Source organism: Melospiza georgiana, chromosome 7 (genome assembly GCF_028018845.1).
Source record: "Melospiza georgiana isolate bMelGeo1 chromosome 7, bMelGeo1.pri, whole genome shotgun sequence".
In the NCBI taxonomy this organism is placed as follows: domain Eukaryota; kingdom Metazoa; phylum Chordata; class Aves; order Passeriformes; family Passerellidae; genus Melospiza; species Melospiza georgiana.
Window position 1 is genome coordinate 34,464,836 of NC_080436.1, and position 19,687 is coordinate 34,484,522.

A 19,687-nucleotide genomic window follows, 5' to 3' on the forward strand; every position below is an offset into this window, starting at 1 on the left:
GCATCATTTCCTTCCAAAACAACAGCATACAGTGGTTTCACAGCTTTAGGCTGCAACTGCCCACATTTCCTAAAATTTATAAATGTGGAAATAGCATTTCCCCCTCTCCTTTTCAACCCTGTAACTCACTAACAGGTTCTTACTCAGCAAAATATTTCCAGCCTCTGCTGCATAAATTGTGTTTTTTGATTGAACAGGTACTTAACTGTTGAGTGCCAGCTCCATCAGCTGCTGCCCTGGCTAACTGAGCACTCTGCAAGGCTTCTCCTGCTCTGCTGCTGCAGCTCAGTGAGCTCCAGAACACCCTGACTGCACTCCAGAGTTGTACCAAATTTAAAATAGAACCACACAGATGCATCAAGATCTGTTAGTCATTCCCTTAACAGCTCTACCACGCCATTAAAAAGTAAAGAATCAAATGTGAATTAATTTATTTTAGGAATTCTCCATTAACATAACAAAAATGATGGTCCTACTGATATCAACCTCCTCTCACATGAGAACTTTGATACTACAACTCTCTTTTGCATAATGCATTATTAAACCTCCTCATCCTCTGTGGAAAAAACCTCCACAACTCATTTTAAACCGTGTTACCTTACAGTTTATGAAAGATTTCTGCAACATAACTCACCTGAGATTGCTGGTATTGAATAACCTTTGTAAAAAACACTGTTTACCTAAAGTAATTATTTTTAGCATCACATTCTTACTTTCCACTATAGAAACATAAGTTTATGATTTTTCTACTTACTACCTGCATGCTTTATTTTCACATCAATCTTTAGCATGTGATACAGTAATTAAACACAATAATCTTACCTGCCACTTCTCTGAAGTGCAAACATGATGCCCTTTTCTTGAAAAGGAAGCAGTTTCTTTCTCAGCCTTTCAGGTAGGAAGGAGAGCTTTGCATCAACATCCTCTAACTGAGAGGCCTTGAGTGAAGGGGTTTCCTGGAGAGCACTGGCCATGCTGAACCAGAGGGAAACAAAGAGAAATAAGGTATCTTACCTGCATGGCAGAACAGAGAACAAAGCTTGATGGGACAACACTCATCACTTCATCTTGGAATAATCAATATCTACACAACTTTCCTTGAGGTTTGAGAATTCTCTCTGGAAAGCAGAAAGCTGTGCAGATGCTGGAGGAAGAGTCCCTCACCACAGTATCCATTAAACATTCTAACTAATTTAGAATATTTTACTGTGTCTAACAGCATGAGGCCAGTTATACTCCAGGATGAAGACAGCAGCATGTGTCTCTCCCTTTACACTATGAAATAATTATTTTAGCAAACACACTATTCATGGAAGGAAGTTATTTGCCATTCAAATCGAGCTTGCTCATGGACACTGAAATAGAACTCTTTTAGTAACATTTTTCAGAAGAGTTCCAGGGGAAAAAAATGGTTATTTACTAACATTCCTTTAGATTTTTAATCCTAAAAATTAAATCAGAAAAAAAAAAAAAAAAAGAGGGAAATATGCCCACTTTGAGGGAAGTGGAAAAAAAAAAAGAAAAAAAAAAGAAAAATATAACTCTTTTAGTAACATTTTTCAGAAGAGTTCCAGGGGGGGAAAAATGGTTATTTACTAACATTCCTTTAAATTTTTAATCCTAAAAATTAAATCAGAAAAAAAAAAAAAAAAAAAAAAAAAAAAAAAAAAAAAAGAGGGAAATATGCCCACTTTGAGGGAAGTGGAAAAAAAAAAAAAAGAAGAAAAAATAAAAGAAAAATCAGTCCCCCATTTTCCTAAGTGGAATCTTTGGTATAGCTTTACAGAAACAATATTCCTATACCTTGTGCCTCTGGAACACTCAGCAGCAGATACAAGAACTTGATGAGTACCAGGCTCTTTCATGCATGTCCACCACAGAGCTTTGCTTAAGAGAAGATGGAAAGCCCCTGTGTGCCCAAGACAAGCATTTCCCAGAAAACAAAACATAAAGCTCCAGTAAATAAATACCTGCTTCTGCCCTCAAATGAGCAAACATGAATGTTTCAATTCTAACTGTTGGGAAAATAACCATAATCACTTCAGTTCTATCACAATATTTTCCACTGCACTTTTTTTCCTTTACAAGTTGATTAAGGTGTGGTACTTAAGCCTGCTGGCAAGCAAACAAAAACTAAAGACAAAAACTAAAACATTTCTGTAGAGTCACACAAGTCAACAATGCTGCAGGATTGGTGGGCCCAAAGCTGTTGAACACTCAGTTCTGAGATTCACCTCTAAAGAAAGTTTGTGACTCATTTTCTTTGATAATTTTCCATTCTAGAAATGCAGAGATAATGATGTACTTGAGATCAGCTCCCTACACAGCTTGTTGTGAGTGACAATATGAGAATGAAATGTTAACATAATTAACTTTCTGTTGAACAAGATCATGACAGGATCCTTTTACTGAAACACTGAATAGGAACCATGCAGCTTCAGAAGCACAGATCTGAATTAGAGGAGGCACATGAGTCATCAGCACATAGCAATACTACAATGAAAAATGTTTCTGCATCAGTCATTAACACAATTAAAACTGACTTTGCAATCTTGGAAAGCAGCAAAACAGAAAGCACTAACTCCCAGATATGTACAAGTTTTTGTTTAGTTTTTTCCTCTAGGTGAATGATTGAATAAATGAATGGTGAATAATTACAGACTAGGTGAATAATTAAAGAATTCCAACGTGGTGAACAATGGATATTAAAACAACATATACAATGGTTGTGGCTGTGATGGCCATGTATGTTTTGAGACAGAGTACTTATGTACACACTGTAGTAATGTCATGAAATAAAAATAATCTGTTTTAAAAAAGGATTTAGTCAGTGTAGCAGAAGATCAGTTTGTATCTGTTGTTCTAGCCCTTGCAGATTTAGAAGATGTAAGGAAGAAAGACCAGTGCATGCATTCCCTAATTACAACTTTTCATGGCTTTTTCTGTGTCCTTCATGTGCTGGAACACAGATCACACTGACCTTCCCACATCTCCAGATCACCAGTTCTGCAGCTGCATTTTTTTCAGACAAAATGAACCTAAAAGGTTTTGTGTGGAGACCTAGCTTTTCATTCAGCTGCACAAGTTAAAAAACTCAAACTTTGAAGTATTTACTCAAGTGTTTTAAAGGAAATTAGGGATGAAATAGTTAAACTACTAAATTCAGTAACTATGAATCTAAAGTTGCTGAAGTATCTCAGGACTAGATAGTGGTAAATGATCCACTAGCATTTAATAAATATAAGGTATTTATAATTTAAGGTAAATAAAAGGTTTAAAAGCAGGGATGAGGAAGATTCATGGACCTACATCATGATTCATTCATAAGGCATAAAAAAACCACTAAAAATTATGAAGTGAAGAACCCATGCACACCAGGATAAATGCTTTTATTTGGTGGGAGTCACCATGTGTTTTGTAAAAGTGATTCCCCTTTTTCCAGTGTGATGAAGATTTTTTGAAAGGGCTCTACAACAGTGTACTTATAACTATTTGATGCAATTCCCACTACTTTGCAAAACTGAATTAAAACAGAATAAACTTTATAAATATATTTGTAAAGTAACTATAATTTCCAGGAAAACTTTTGAAAAAGTCTCTCAAACTTCCAAGGAAACTGAGCTACCATATAAAAAAATTGCACTGAAACTTTTTTTTAAATTCAAGCAGTAGACAGCTCCTACATGAGAGAAACAACATCAGCAGCATTTCCAAGTAATCTGTTCCAACTTCTATCATGTTCAATCAATCATAAATGATCTGGAAAAGTAACTAGCTACTAAGGGATAAGGGAATGCAAACAATAAAATAAAATTGAAAAAACCCAATGTTGAATTTCTTTCTAATCACTGCTACTGCTACAATGCATCTCACCATAGGCAGCAATTGAGACCCAGCTTGTTATTAGATATTATCCCTGGGGGTGTTTCTTTATTGGAAATTTGGGTGCAAGACTGATGACAAGTTCAGGGATTACTTTAAGTTTTCCAATAGCTGTTTGTCAACACAAGCTGATTACATAACATAAACCCACTGCTTATTTTTACAGGCCACTAAGTATAGCCCCTTAATGCAGCTCAGCAGCACATGCCTAAGACAAATGAGTCTTTCCACTAAGGGTTTTGCTTCATAAATTTCCTCTAGATGGACTTAACTGCTCCATGACTGCATGTTCAATAAAACTTAATAGGGAATTCAAAGCCCTAAGAACATCTTGGTCGATTGATTAATCAACTATTTTGCAAAATCACAGAATGGATTTTGTGTTGGAAGGGACCTCTGGAGATCATCCCATCCAACTCCCCTGCCAAGGCAGGGTCACCTGGAGCAGGTAACACAGGAACACATCCAGGTGGCTTTGGAATGTCTCCAGAGAAGGAAAATCCACGAGTTCCTGGGCAGCTGTCCCAGTGCTCTGCCATCTTTGTAAAGAAGTTCTCCCTCATGGTGAGGTGGAACTTGTTTCATTTTATGGCCGTTGCTGCTCATTCTGCTGCTGGGCACCACTGGGAAGAGTCTGGCACCATCCTGTTGGCATCCACCTTTGAGATATTAATGTGCATTAATGAGATCCCTCTCAGGCTTCTCTAGACTAAACCAGACCCAGCTCCCAGACTCCCCTCTTAAAAGAGATGCTCCAGACCCTTCATCACCCTATGGCCTCTGCTGGACCCTCTCCAGCAGCTCCTTGTCTTTCTCGTTCTGCGAAGCCACCAGTGAGATAACAAAGAATTGAAAATCTACCCATCAGAACACAGCATTTTAAAGAACACTACAAGAGCAAGCAATCAGATGGAGCAAAGGACACCACACAGTTCCTCAGCATAGAACATTTTTCCACATGCCGCTGTACCGTGCTGGAGGGAAGCGCACACCTCAACACCTGCCTGGGGGCAAGTTTTTTATTTTACTTACGCAAGCCCCTGCAGCTGCAATCGCAGAATTACCTGAGCGCACCATGCGACGACCCAGCAGCAGCAATGGCAAGAAGTGAAACCTGTCACAGACCGGGGCTGGTGACAAACAGCAGTCACCTGGCAGCTGCTCCCCGCCTGGCGAGCGGCGCCGGGCGCGTCCCTGCCCGGGCACCCCCTCACGGCCGCGGGCTCCGCGCTCGAACGGCCGCCGGGAAGTGACGCATGACCAGAGGTCACGGACGGGAAGCGCTTTTGGGCCCGGGCACCGCTTTTTCCTTATTTTTTGTCTTCCCCGTCCTTCTCGCCCCTTGCCCCGTTTCTTCAGTAGCGAGTTAAAAATCATCTTCCCCCCTGGCCGTGCGTTGTGCCGGTCCCTGATCCACTAGAGCGGGCGGGCTGAGGGAGCCAGAGGGGCGGGAAGGGGGAAGCGGGGCTGGGGACGGAGGGAGGCGAGGATGGCGCTCTAAGGGCCGGGCTGGACGGGGCAGTGCCGCCGGCTCTCGGGGTTGGGCAGAACGGTGAAGGCCGGGGTGAGGAGCCGGGAGAACGAGAGGTTGCGCGGACAAGCCGCGACTACAGATCCCAGCCTGCCCCACCAGGGTGCGGGGGCCGTGCGGCTGCGGGAGCACTGGCACGGAGACTGAGCGGAACCAGGGAGCTTCTGCTCGGGGTACACCACACGCCAGGGATCAGGGGATCAGCTCAGGCGCGGGTGAAGGGAAAGCGGCCGGGGCACGGAGCGGAGGCCACTAAGATCCCGCACTGCCACAGCCGCGGGATCGCTCCATCTGCCCGCGGCCATGGGCTGCACGCAGAGGGCGGGCCTTGCGGTGCCGGTGCGCCGCTCTTACTGGTGCTCATGGTTGTCTGTCAAGGCGGCCGTGCCCTCCGATTGGCCGTCGCTTTCCGGGCGGGTTCAGTTTCGCGTAAGCGCCGAGCGGCACCGCTCCGCAGCAGCGCCGGGGGGAGGGCGCCGCGACGTTTATTGGTCCGCGGAGCTGTCAATCAGTAGCGCTCCGCGCAGCCATTGGTGCGGCAGTCCGGGGGCGGGGCCTCTCTCCCCGCCGCGGCAGCAGCAGGAGGAACCCGAGCGGCGCTCGGCGCTGGGTTCGGCGCCCCTCGTGTGTGAGGAGCCGCCACCCGCCGGGCGCGGCGTCCCGGGAACGAGCCCGGGAAGGAGCGCTCCGCCCCGGTGAGGAGCCCGGGATGCCGCCGGGGAAGGCGCTCCGGCGGGCGGGGGTCGCAGTGCGCTGAGGGAGGAGGGGGGGCCGCGCCCGCAGTGCGCAGAGCGGGGGCAGCGCTGAGGGAGGGGGGGCGCGGCCGCGGGGCCGGGGGGTGCAGCCCGGCCGGGGGTCACGGTCCGGCGGGGCCAGCCCGGCCCTTCCCCTTCCCTAATATAGCCAGGGCTGGCCGGAGTGGGACGCAGGGCTCTTCGTCTATTATGTTTCCATTTTCTTCAAATTTCTGCCGCATGTTGGATAATTTTGTATGTGGGTATATCTACCATGTTGTAGTGTAAAGTGTAAGTAGACTTGAGAGCAAACTACGTCACGGCCTGGTTTTTACCATGTCTTTTAAAAACGTTTTAAAATGAGTTTTCAGCACCGAAGAAGGGTTTCACTTTACGGGGAAGATGGAACGAGGTAGAAAAAGTGAGGAATAGCTGTTTCTTATGTGGGGTCTAAGAATTATTCAGGTTATTCACGTGAAGAGATTTGCACACATCCTACATGTTGATGGATTTGTGTGATGCCTATAGAAAGCTGGATTAGGAGGTGATGGAAAAAAAGCAAAAAGAGTGATGCACGCTGTGCTTAGGGTGCATTGCCGCATAGTACAGCCTGCCTTAGTGTTTGTTATCTTGGAGTGGATTTGCTAATAGTCTTTAAATTTAAATTTTGATGCTCCTTTCTCACTGACCTGAAACCGAAGAGATCTTGTGTGCCCAAAGCAGAATAGGGAACGTGTTGGGTTTTTTCTCTTGCAGTGTCTGACACTGGCCTTTTCCCACTGAGGTGTTAACCTGCAATTTTTAATGGGGTTGCCTTCTCATGTCTTGTCTTCCACAAGGAGTAATGTATTTGAGACCTGCTCTTTGGCTGAATATTAAGCAGCAGTTTTACAGGGCAGTATGTCTTGTGAATGTTAAATTAGGAATATTTATTTACTGTTGAAGTGAAAGGTAAAATAAAGTTCTGATTATTTTTCAAAATGTTTTTTTTTTTTCAAACAAATTGCTATTCAGGAGAAAGAAATAGCAATGGAAACGCATTTTTCTTGACAGTCTTCCATTGGCTGGGCATGCACCTGATGCTAAGCCTTTGTTTTGCAGTAAGTACTGTGATGTCAAAGGTTTCAGTATTTTGTAGAAATTAAGTGACTTATTGCTTCTCAATTTACCGAAGTCCCAATGGCAAAAATAATTTTAAGACTTGTGTCCATTCAATTCTTGGAAGATCAAAAATGTAGTACTTGTAGCTGCACTTCTTGACCACTCTTTATTTTAGAAAACTGTAAATTGCTGTCAAGATCAACTAGTACTTTTCTAGTGAGTAAAACCTGATTTGACTAAATATCAATAATTTTGAGGGGTGTGCAGGGTTAGATTTGTCAGCAGTGCTCCAAGAATTATTTATTAAAGATTTGGTGAGGGTCAGCCACTACATCTGCTGCAGTGGTTGTCTGTATTTTAATTTTGTGTGTCTGTTAAGAGGAATAAAGGAAGAGTGGAGAGGACAGAGCAAGAGTAGTAGAACCATTCTCATCTTAAACACAATTCTGCCTCTGCATTTTTTCTTCTACTAAACTTTTTTGGCTTTCATTTCTTCTCCTATTTCAGTATATTTGCCTTACACCATAGTCTGTATTCTGTACTGCTTGGTGAAAGTCTGTCGGTGAGCAGCTTCACACCAGCTGCATGCTTTGGGTCCAGTGCTCCAGGCTCGGCTCTGGTACAACGCAAATCCCTGCCTTTGGGGTTTATCCACTGAAACTCAGTTTGCTACAGTGGCCTCTGCTAATTCAACTTCATGTCTTTGTATCACCACTTTCACAAACCTACTTCTCCCCAGAGTTAATTTGACTGAGAGATGTAGCAACCGCATCTTTTTCAATACGTTTATGTGTTTAAAGTTTCAAGGTGCTCAGCTCCAGGCCTTTAAAAGCAACTGCTACAGTTGCATTTTTTGGACACTTTAGGGAAAATCGGCCTTTTGACACCACGTTCTGTGAGTTGTAGGTAATGAAGCAACGTAAACTTTGAATTGGCTAAAATGTGGCAAACAGTCCATTTGATGAAAATCTTTTAAATATATTGACAGCATGGTTCAGATTCGGTGAGCTAGACTCCTATGCTCCAACTTTTACTACCTGGATAAAAATACGAGCCACCTCGGATGTCCTGGTTAGTTGAAGTGATTGGCGTCTGAAATTTTTCAGCGTGCTCGAATTCTCATTTCAGAGGTACGAGGAGAGTTAAGCAGTAGCCGGTGAACACGAGGTGCTGTGATTCATGGGTGTGACAGCTAAGGAGCTTTCCATAGCAGTGGGAGAATGTCTGTAATCCTGCCATCCCTGGGCTGCAGAGGTGTTGAGCCACTCAGGCTTTTAGTGGCATTTCCCCGTGTCCATCCCGCCCAGGAAAGGCCGTAGAAGTGACCCAGGGGGGTTTGTTAAACGCTGCATTCCACGTGGAAAGACTCCTTTCCATTTCAGCCATGGAAAGAGGAGTCGTTGGCAGTGCAAGACCTGAATAATGAGGGCATTCACACCGGATTCTTTAGGCGAGGAGAGTCAATGGGAGTGCCTCAATGTGGTGGTAGGCAGCATCTTTCACGGGAGCCCATTAAAGCTGGGGTGTTCTTGGTGTGCCCTCCTTGGCTTTTCTTGGAGGTACGGACGAATTTGCTGTATAACAATGTCAGGAGGTTTTGGTGCTGGAAAGCTCTTTCTGGGAGATGGTAAGTCAGCAACAGATGATGATTAAATATTGCTGGGAAAATGGCACTTTGGGCCTGCCTATAATGTTATTTTGATTTCATAACTTGTTGAAGAAGTATTTTAGAGGAAATAATGTCTGGAAACAGATTTCTGAAGGGCAGCAGCCTTAATTACAGAACAGCCTGCACTGCTACTCCTGTGCACAAGTTAGTCTCCTGCAGTTTAATGCATGTATTATGAGAATCCTGTCAATGTGTCATTTTTTGATATGCACTTCTCTCCAATCTATAGAATTATGTTTCCAAAAATATTGGTTGTTGCATGTTCAGAACCAGATTGCTGAAGCAGTGCAGAGATGGCTGTGGGATGCTTATTCCAGGGTTTCTTTTCTCCTGCTTATCTTGGATCTCTGTAAGGAAATGGGGCATTACCTCTAAGCAGCCATTGCTTTCTGCATAAACATTTATATACTACATTGTTCCCCTGTCTTTTTTCATCTGCTGAGTTTTTGTTCTTTACTCTCCTTCCCAACATCAGCTCTTATTATTCTTTAATCTGTAACTTGAATTTGTGTATAAAATGGAATTCTGTCCCTTATTTAGCACTCTTAACTTTTCTGCCCCCTCCTCAGGTTTGTTAGCAAGTGTGTACTGCCGTGTACGAAGGATCTTTGTCCAGCAGAGTATAGAATTGTCTGAAGGCTAAAGCTTGTCAGGACAAATGGCATAAATATCTTTAAAGCTGTGACTACACAGCATAGCAGAGTTGCTCCTTTTTTTTGGAAGTAAAGTTTTGGGTAGCTTTCATCTCTGAGTCAAAAAATAATCTCTAAAATACATAAAGATAAAATATACCATTGCTAGATTTGGTTTAGCAAAAATCCAGTCCTGAGTTTTGTACTTTTCTAGAAAATGTTCTGTATAATTGGTTAGCACTTAACCTGCCACAGTCGTTGAGAGAATTGTTCTCAGCCAAGTGAGGTGTGATACTTTGCTGTAGGTATCCAACTAAAGCATTTTAATTTATGTTAAGTGAAGCAGGACATAAATAGATGCAGTACCTGCTGCTGTGAAAGAGGCCGTGGTGGTGCCATATCCTTGGCTTTTTGTTCCTGCCCTCTGCCACCTCCTCTGCTCTGCTGAATGAGCTGGTGCTGGGAGCACTTCCTGCACTGCTATCTGTGTAAGATGTAGGTCTCTTATTCTATCAAATTGAAGCATCCACTGGGAGACTTGGAGGAGCAGTTTTACTGGCAGATGGAGGAAATGGTGACTGGAAGTGAGATCAGTGACTTCTTTAGTGCAGCTGAGTCTGGAAGAGGCTGTTGGTGTGCAGCTGGTGAGTGAAGCTCACACTAATTCGAGTGCTCTGCCAGCAGCAGATTGAGGAGTGTGCTCACAGTCCTTTCTCCTGTCACAGCTTTGGGCAGCACAACCTCCTGCTGGTGCTGAGGAGCTGGGAGCTGCTGCATCATTGACCAGTGCTGGATCCACAGACAGATTTCCATCTGTTTTCATGTTCTAAGTGAGCTGGGAAGAATTTGGTGTTCTTGTGGAGATACAGCAGGAGTTTTGAGAGGCATTGGAAAATTGCTGGCTTAGATCAAATGCTGAGTTTTTGTACCCTAATGAGGCAGTAGCAAAATGAGTAAATCAGTTCGTGGAGAATTCCTGTCCATGTTATCACAGCATGATTTGAAGCATTTCAACAGAAGGTACAGAAAAAAGCCTTTTTCCTTTAAAGCATTGTTAATCCCTCAGTCTTTTGGATGAAGTGCTCCATTTCAGGTTCAGTGTGCTCTGTAGGTGTTTAAAAAGAGCACAACTTGCTGCTAGGATTAGAATCCTTTTCTCCCTTTCTTTTGTAATCCACTCCATCTATTCCATAGCTTAAAGCAAGAACTGAGCCTTCACCAGTTTGTGTCTCCCCTCAGGTTGGTTAGCAGAGTTACACACACTGGCAGTACTCAGACTCACAATAAAACCTGCTTTGCCTTTTTCAGCTCATGGCTCCTTGTCCTTCTTCCACTTGGGAAGTCAGACTATTTCTGAACAAGAACTTCTGCCTAATGGTTTCTGAGGGAAAACCAAGGGAAACTGAATCATTTTCTTGTTTTAGTGGTCATTGCATACGTTTTAGTGGCAGAAATTGGTAAAATGACAATTAGATACTCAAAGTATGCACTGATATTGTTTTTACTACTAGAATTGACTGTAATGAGTCCTTAATTATTACTTGTAATGCAGATGACACGTTATTAGTCTCTTAGTTTAGGTGTTGTGGTTTCTTCTTTGTTTCAAGCACATCAAAGTGATCTTTTCTGCATTTTCATTGCACTTAATCTCTAAAAAGGCTTCTAGCTGCTAGTTTGGTAGCACACTGCATTATTTTCATGGAAAAATAAACTGCTCTTTCCAGGGTTTAAAGCTGCAGCACAAAGCAGTGCCAGTAGTGCTCTGAGATGTCATCCCTGAGGTGTGGATTGGAGGAGGGAAAGGACTCCCAGTGCTTGGAAAGCTGTTCAGTGATTTTATGGAAGCTGCTGCAGTCTGGTTAGACTTGTGGGCTAACAAAAGGATATGAATCTTCCACACAAACTATTGTGTTAACTTATAAAAATGTTATGATGTTCATCCTAATACTTCATGTGGGGATGTTTTATTCTGCTCTAGTTTCAAATATTGGCTTCTGGAGAGGAACACTTGTTTTTATGTGAACATTCCTGTTGCTGGGAGAAGGAACTGAGTCCAGACTGAGCTTATCAAGTAATGAATTAAATACAGAAGAATAAATCATACCATGTTCTGAGGAAGATTTCTGAGCTTCAAATGGTACTATTAGACTAAATTCTTAAAGCAGTAATATGAAAAGAATAAATGGTGTTACTGGGCTACCTCAGTTCATGCAATGTGTGATATTCCAACAGTTGGCTGTTCATCATTGACCATGATGACATGCCATTAATTGCTACATAACCTTGTATTTCCTGACACTGCAAAGTTTGATCTGAAAAGCACAAAGAGCAGTAGTCCTTATTAAGATCTGCATATAGAAATTGTAGTGGAAGCTGTCCCAACTCAGAACATCAGAACACAATCAGCTTTTTTATCTGGCCTTTTCTCTTGAAATATTAGACAGTGTTAAAAACTGGGTTTGTGTCTGTCTTCCTTGGTCCATAGCAGTGTGAAAGCTTAAAATTGTAACATTCCATAAAGATCAAGAATTATAGATGTGTAAATATTCTTTCAGTAACTCTTTTTCTTGTCCTCTTTTCCAGTATGAAATGTAGATTGCTTTTAAGCCAGGGAATAATTGGGGATGGGAAACCTTGAAGGTTTTTCAGCTCTGGTCAGGCAATGTGTGAATTCAGGCATGGTTTAGATCAGTGGTGATGATTCTAAAGTGTGTGTCTCGACATCACAGGGGTCTGCTGGGGTTCTTTGTTGTCCCTCTGAATGTTTGGTGTGTGCATGCTGCAGAAGGGCAGCAGAGTGTCCTGCAGCCCTGTCACCCCTGCCCAGCCTGGGCTGTGTGTGATCAACTGACTGCTCTTGATATGAACAGTGGGAAAGTCCTGGTGCATGACGTGGGCAGGCTCAGCTCTAATCCTGCTCATAACTTATTAACCTTGGGACTCTGCTGTTTGCAGAATCAGGACTTGCTTTCTGTGTCATTATTTTATTCATGTCTGCAGTTGCCTCCTTGTAGTGGTGACTCTAAAACTCCTGGAAGATGTTTGACATCCATAGCTTAGATGCAGGCATGGCTTCTATAAGGAACATGGGTTCTCACATGTGTTTGATGTTATGAGACAGACTCCCATATAAAACATAAAATTGACTGTAAATTATTCTTTAGAATCTTTGGAAATAAAGTACTAGTAAGTGGACTTTTTCCAGATCCTTTCAATCTTAAGGAAAAATTCTTTATCCTAAGAAGGCTTCTTAACAGGATTCTGAAAGTAAAGTCTGATTAAAAACTATTCCAGTTGTTTGCCCCTGAATCTCAGCCACTCAGGTACCTTGGTGTTAAATAGCAGTAATTATCAGTGAAATAATGGAATGTTTGTGGGAAGGATGCAGCTCATTGCATTGTGCACTGCTTGAATGTGCCTGAGGGCTGAAAGGACAGACTCTGGGTCATTCAGTCCAGTCCCTTCTTCTTACAGGAAATAATGCTTTTATAACTGTGGCAAACTTTATTTCATGTTAATTAAATTGCTGGTTATCTTCTTGCATGCTGAACAGCAGTTGTAAAATCTGGTTGTGATATCTACTGGCCCCCAGCTTTGCTGACTGTGGAAAGCTTACAGACACATGGGTTTGTGGTAAAGTTTTTCTCTAGATTAAGTAGCTCTTCTATCTATCTGTTATCTGCTGCAGCCACATGAAATTAAGTTTTCCATACAAGTTTTTATCAGGGCAAATACCATTTTCCATATAAGGAAATGATAAAGAATGGCATTTCTGTAGCTTTTCTGAGAATAAATTGAATGGTAGTTACGTCTTTAAAATTTGAATTTTCTTAATCTTTATTGTCTCTGCTTTATCAGTTTCCTCTGTAATACTACATGTCATTTAAATAGATTAGGCCTCCTGCATTTATTTTTCCTAGGAGCTATTACTTTATTAAATGGAGCTGTTGGGCACAATCTCTGCTACAATGTTTTTCTGTCAACTCATTTTCCATTGACTTTGGTGCCTTTAATTCATTCTTTCCTTTAAAACTTGTTTAGAAGCCAGGCATAGTTATTTTTTCCTCATATTTAGTTCAGTGCTTTTTTTCCAATGCCAAATGATACCATCATGTATTTGGTGCTGTTGAGAAAAATCTCTTCTTTGGGACTGGTGATCTGATGAGAGGCATCTCATTTTCTGTAGTTAGTGGGTATGGTGTCTCCAGCACTTACTTTCTGAATCTTATTTTTCCCTTGAATGTTCTCTTTCCAATTCAGTTTCAGATGTGCTGTAGTGGGTTTTTGGTGTACTTGTACTTTTGCTGTTTGTATGGATAATGAATCTTTTGTCAGAAAGTTCTGACTCAGGGTGGAACTTGTTTCTGACTTCCAAGGCTTACCTTTTGGTTGGTCAGTATATTTCAGAGTGGATTTTATTTTTGGTTTTGTTTATGTCTGTTTTTGAGTTTTGTTTGGTTGTTTTGGTTTTTTTTTTTTTCCTTCCTCTGCATTTATTCTTCCAGCTGAATTTGTGGTTATTCATATTAAAGGTCTTTCTTCCCTTCCCAGCTTCTTTTCCCTGTGTCTTAGGGAAAGCAAGTCCCATAGGTAATTTTCAGATGATTTTTTACACACATAATGTTGTTAAATACTACATAATATACATTAAAACATGTCAATGAATTCTAACAGAACTGTGTGTTGTGTATCTTTATAAGGAAATGATCTGTCAAGGACTGCCTGATTATCCTCAATCCCTGGATTGTTGGAGCCTAAGACTATGTCAAAGTCCCTGTCCTGAATTGCCTGTAAAGCAAAGCCTTTTGGTCAGAGAAATGCAGGATTCTAATAATTATTAATAGATACTCTAGTAATAATTAATAATCCTTTGCCTAAATATTCTGACTACATGAATAAGATTCTTTGGCATGTTATTCAGTAGTTGAGCAGTGTTAAAATGGCTCTCTCTTGAAACCTTCTCCCTTCCTTACCCCATCTTTGGTCCCACAGAGAATGGCTGTGGCCCTTCTGGTCTGCTCACCCTTCCAGAGTGTGCTAGGCAAAGCATAATACAAATGTGAAAAAGCTGACCTTCAGAAAGATTTTCTTTCCTGTCTTTTAAAGCTTTCAAAACCCCTCTGCTCCCAGAACTGGGTGTTAGTGCCTGTGTCCAGCTGGGGAACAGTGTATTTAGAATTTGTATTTTGATGGTGAGTATTTTTCTCCTGTCTCCTTCTTGGACATGTAACCTTTGAAGTATTCTGGAAGAAAACAATGGTGCTTATTTTTTAATTTCCTCATGCCTTTATACTTGTCCAAAAAAAACAGCTTTCAAGAAAATTTCTCAAAGAAATTCTCTAAGTTCTAATGTACTGTATTAATTTCTCATCTAAATTCTGAGTTAGAAAATTCCTTCAGAATATAAACTTAGTAGTGGCAGTACTAGTCCTATGTTTATACTGTTTTTAATAAAAAAAATTCCATCATACTGTAAAGCAGATCTTCATTAAGTTAGGGTTTCTTTCCCCTGTCCCCTCTAAGGAGAGATGCAGTGTTTGGTTCAGGTGAGTTTCTTGTTTCAGTGGCCATGCCATGAGAAAGGAGCCTGTCCTGACAAAAAGTGGCACTCAGTGAAAATGCCAGCATTGCTTCTTGCTGCCCACCCTGCTGGCTGCTTAGATGAGATGTCTTTGCAAGGCATGAGTGCCATGGTGGCACCATGTGGTGCTGCCTGGTTTTCTCAGTCAGGGAAAGGAGGAATCAGTTCTGTCTCCCTTTTGCCTGGGTCCAGGCAATCAGGCTGCTGGTCTGATGATGATGATGATGATGATGATGTATTTTCAGAAGTGTTCATAAGGATGTAACAAGATGCTCATTTTATTGTACTTTGCCTTGCTGCCAGCATCCTCAGTTTTGAGATCTAAGATGATGCTGAAGCAGCTGTTCCATGAGGCATCACATTAGTGAGGCAATTGTGTTCTTACCTCCCTCTGACCACAAAGTGGAGCAGAGGAATTTACAGGATTGAGCTGCAGTGCAGGGAGCTGCTCAGCACTGGCTGTTAAACCTGTTAGAACAAAGCTGCTGGGGGGGACAGAAGCTCCTTTATAAACAATGCAGGGACCAGCTGTAAGAATCCAGTACTTCAATCTTCTGTGAGTTCAGCTGCCTCCACTGCACATTCTGCTGGAATTGCTTCAGCTGTAGCCTCATTCAAGAAGCCTTTGCTGGTACAGCTTGACCAGGTGTCATACAGTGAGATTTCACTGGATGAACTTAGTGTAAAACCTTGTTCTAGGTGTCTGTGGGATGTCCAGGTCTGGCACACAATTTCACATGTGACTTGCTGTCACATGATGACAGCACAATTTAACATGTCACTTGTTCCAGGCCTTGTCCTCACTTCAGAAAATGAGATAAACTGAAACAATCTCATGCAGTACATAACAGAATCATGGAATCATTTAGGTTGGAAAAGACCTCTAAGATCATAGAGTCCAACCCTTCCCTCAGCACTGCCAAGCACACCACTAAACCATGGCCTCAGGTGCCACATCTGCCTGCATGTCTTTTAAATCCCTCCAGAGATGGTGACTCTGCCACTTCCCCAGGCAGCCTGTTCCATGCTTGACACTTCCCATGAAGAGATTTTTCCTAATATCCATCCTAAACCTGCCTGGACTGGTGCTCCAGACCCTTCCCAGCTCTGCTCCTTCTCTGGGCACACACCCATACCTCAGTGTCTTTCTCATGAGGGCCTTCATGGAGAATTGAGAGTATTAATCAAAATTATATCAGATGATTAGGTTATCCATATTTTACTGTGTTTAGGAAGTTTTTCTGGTAATGTCAGCTGCTTGTAAAAGAGCTCTGTAGTTTATGATGTCTATGTATATATGAACATGTATATATGAGCATTCATATACAGTTGTCTTGTGGCATGTGAATTTATATCTCAATACACAGACTCTGTTAATCTCTGAAAACTGGGAACTTAACTGAAAATAACTACAAATCTTACTGGTTTTTTGATATTTAAAACAGAGATCTGTGACAAAAAGCCCCAAAGGCAGACCAGGTTTGTGATTTTTGTGTATATGACAGTGTCTCAGGGAACTCACAGGGAGAAACAGTTCAGTCTTAGAGTAAGTGAAAATGGTTATTTTCTGTCATTCAGTAAAAGAATAATGTTACAGCTGGCCTTGTCCAGATACCCAAACCTTTGCTGACCAACTGATCAAAAACTTGGAAATCCAGGTGATGGAATTTGTTAGTAGTGGTTAATAATATAATGACTTAGCAGAGTTGGAAGTTTTAAATTAACAAAAATTTTGCCAAATCTTGCTGCCATTGCTTTTCAAGTGCTAGACTCTAGACTGCCCATTAGGCTTCCTTCCATGACATTTTACATCTGGCAAAACTCCTGCTGTGGATGGGCATGATGGATAAAGCATTTCCAGTTCTCTTCTGTTAGTCTGGTCCTAACTTCATAATTGCCAAGATTTGTTCCTGTCCCTCTGGAATTATTGAATCTGTACAAGGAGAATCTTGGGTAGAAAGTCAGATTTAGTTTTGAAGTAAAAAATCTACTTTTTAAAATTGTGTATTTTCTGCAAAATAACTGCTTTTGCTTCTTTATGCCAGAGGTGTGAGACAGAGATCTTGCCTTACATAGCATGTTAAAGCAAAAAAGAGATGCATATCTAGAACTTTAATAAATATTCTAGACAAGTATATATTGTATTTGTGGTGCTGGAATAAGGCTACTGCTTTTCAAAATCTCACTATTCTGGATTACATATAAATAATTCAGTCAGGAATCGAAGATCTTTGTATATTGCCACCTGCTCATTATTCAGAAATTCTTGTTACAGTCTGCTGTTGCCCTAGCAACATTCTGAAAATTAGTGTTGCATCTATGAAAAAGCTTTTGTTTATCTAGCAAAGCCCACTAGCCAATCTGTATTATTGCATGCTGCAGCTCAAGTGATGACTCCAGGCCCCAGCCCTAACTGTGTAAAAAATAATTCTTTCCTTTTATCTAACATTAATTGAAAATTATTGTCTTAAATTTTTTTTCCTGCCTAGTCATAGATAATTAAACATGATGCTAGTTTTATTTAAAGTCCCTTTAGGGTCTGATGATGCCATTGTGTCCTCTGAGTGGAGATGCTTGACTGTAGAGATATGCAAGAAAGTAAAACGAATCCCATGTTAACTCCTGGTGTTCTTAGGAGCTCCCCCTCTCTCTCCTCCCATCTCTCTCCTTGCCCTCCTTTCTCCTAACCCCTGCTGAATTTACATTAAAAATCAGATCTTGTTTAACCTTAAGCACTTTTGGATTTAAAAAGATTTTGCTGATGAATTTGACATTAGCCAAGTTTGGGGCAGGAGTAAGGGTGGTATTAACAAAGTCCTTGAAAGTGTCAATGCCACAGCTAACACGAGTTTCAACTGCAGCACTCACTGCTTTGAGTTGAACATGTTTATCTCAGAAGATTTACTTTTAGAACAAAACTGAGGAGGAAGACTGATAAGCCAGATCTTGTTTTTCCCAGAGACAAAAATGAGTTGAAAACCAACATTACAAATCCTGCTCCTTCCAAATGCCCTGTGTTGTCATGCAGCAAGGGAAGAGCTCCCCTCTGCCCTGTGTGCTCAGATCCTGCTGGGCAGCCAAGCCTGCAGCTCCTGTCAGTCCCTCTGTGGGTGGAAGCTGAGACATGCCTGCTCTGAGGAAATCTGCCTTACCTCTTGTCCCACTTCACCTGGTGATTTTCAGATTCACAGTTCCAGAGGAGAATAAAGACTTCTGGTAAATTGATGAGCTCTAGTCCAACTTCATTTGAAAAATACAGATTTGTTGAGACTCTCACATCTCCCTTGTTTAAACCAGTGTTCTTTAGTCTTTTGCCTCTGAGGTACTCAAGGATTGGAATTGAAATGTGGGATTACAACTGAATTGCTCCTTGTGATTTCAGCTGAAGCCTCCTCTTGCCTTGCTTTTAGGCACCTAGCACTGAAGCCCTGTTCCCATGCTCTAATTGTTTAGAATTTTTGGGATGATAACACAAGTTGTGCTACCCAAACATGGAATTTTGTAAACATGAGCGAAGTCTTATTGTTTGGGTTTTTGTTATTACAGGGGTAGACTTTATTATTTGGGAACTTGTATTTCTGCTGTCCCTTTGCAGAAAACAGCCCTGGTTTCGTGTAAACAGGTTCTTACAGTTCTCATTTTTGTGTTCACAAAACTACTGGCCATTTTTTGCTGGAATAGACAAACCCTTTGTTTTCTTGGTTGCTTGATAGTGTCTGTACCAAAAAGCACTGTTCACACCCCCTCAGCCTTCCCATCCCCTGTTACATGTGACAGATTTTCTTATGGGGGAAAAAAATATTGGGAAAAAACCAGAAAGAATAGATCCAGTGAAATAACACAAGTTTGTTCTGACTGTTGGTTCTAAGGCAGATCTGTGGTTTTAAAGAATTCCTGTTCAGCATGTGGCACCTACATATGCCTGGCCTGTGGTGTCAGTCCAGTTATGGGGTCACTTATGGAGAAGTTTTTCATGGATATTATTTTGTGTTCAAACTGTTGCTTTTTCATTAAAAAACCAAAGCATAATGAACCTCTTGGGTGAGAGCATATTACAGCTTTTGCTTTCAGACAGTGAGGATGACCTTAAACTCCAACCTCTGAGTAGCTTAATTTTCTGCTTATCTAATGCCTGGCATTTAGATGAGACTGTATCAAACAGAAGGTCTGCAACAGTCAGAATTTAAACTGCAGTTCAGGAAAAAGTTAATATCAAGATATTAATGCAAAACTGGACATGGTGTGTTCATTAGGTGTGCATGAATTTTTCATCTTGAGACTAAACTTACAATCACTTAATTTTCTTTAATTTTTGTTCACAACAAAGTAAGATTGTGGTGAAAATGGGAAGGTTCTTGAAAGGGTTACACACCCAGTTTTTAGATGTCAGAGTGAATGAAAACAGTAGTAGGAGCAACTGGAGGTGGAAGGACAGAAATTGCATTGATAAAGCATGTGACAAAGCCAAGTAAGTGATCTTTAGTCTTTGTAATATATTCACTCCTTGGTTTAGCATGAGCCATCACTCACTTGTTTGCTTTAACTGCAGAAGCAATA

At 41.6% G+C, this 19,687-nt stretch overlaps 2 protein-coding genes across 8 annotated transcripts in view; one reads left to right on the forward strand and one right to left on the reverse strand.

Moving 5' to 3' along the window:
• Positions 1-5,101, reverse strand: part of ZRANB3 (zinc finger RANBP2-type containing 3) — a 40,406-nt gene extending 35,305 nt beyond the window's left edge. For 2 of the 3 annotated variants that reach the window (XM_058027532.1, XM_058027531.1), the window contains exons 1-2: positions 4,947-5,101; positions 823-975 (exon numbers count right to left, since the gene is read on the reverse strand). In XM_058027532.1, coding sequence (XP_057883515.1) covers positions 823-974 — 152 coding nt within the window. In that variant the 5' untranslated portion in view covers position 975; positions 4,947-5,101. Of the gene's footprint in view, positions 1-822; positions 976-4,946 lie in introns of those variants that run through there. The other variant, XM_058027533.1, reaches the window with a different exon arrangement.
• An 887-nt stretch (positions 5,102-5,988) lies between these two features.
• Positions 5,989-19,687, forward strand: part of R3HDM1 (R3H domain containing 1) — an 80,534-nt gene continuing 66,835 nt past the window's right edge. For all 5 annotated transcript variants that reach the window (XM_058027539.1, XM_058027534.1, XM_058027536.1 and 2 more), the window contains exon 1: positions 5,989-6,108. The gene's annotated coding sequence lies outside the window, so the exon portion shown is untranslated. The remainder of the gene's footprint in view (positions 6,109-19,687) is intronic.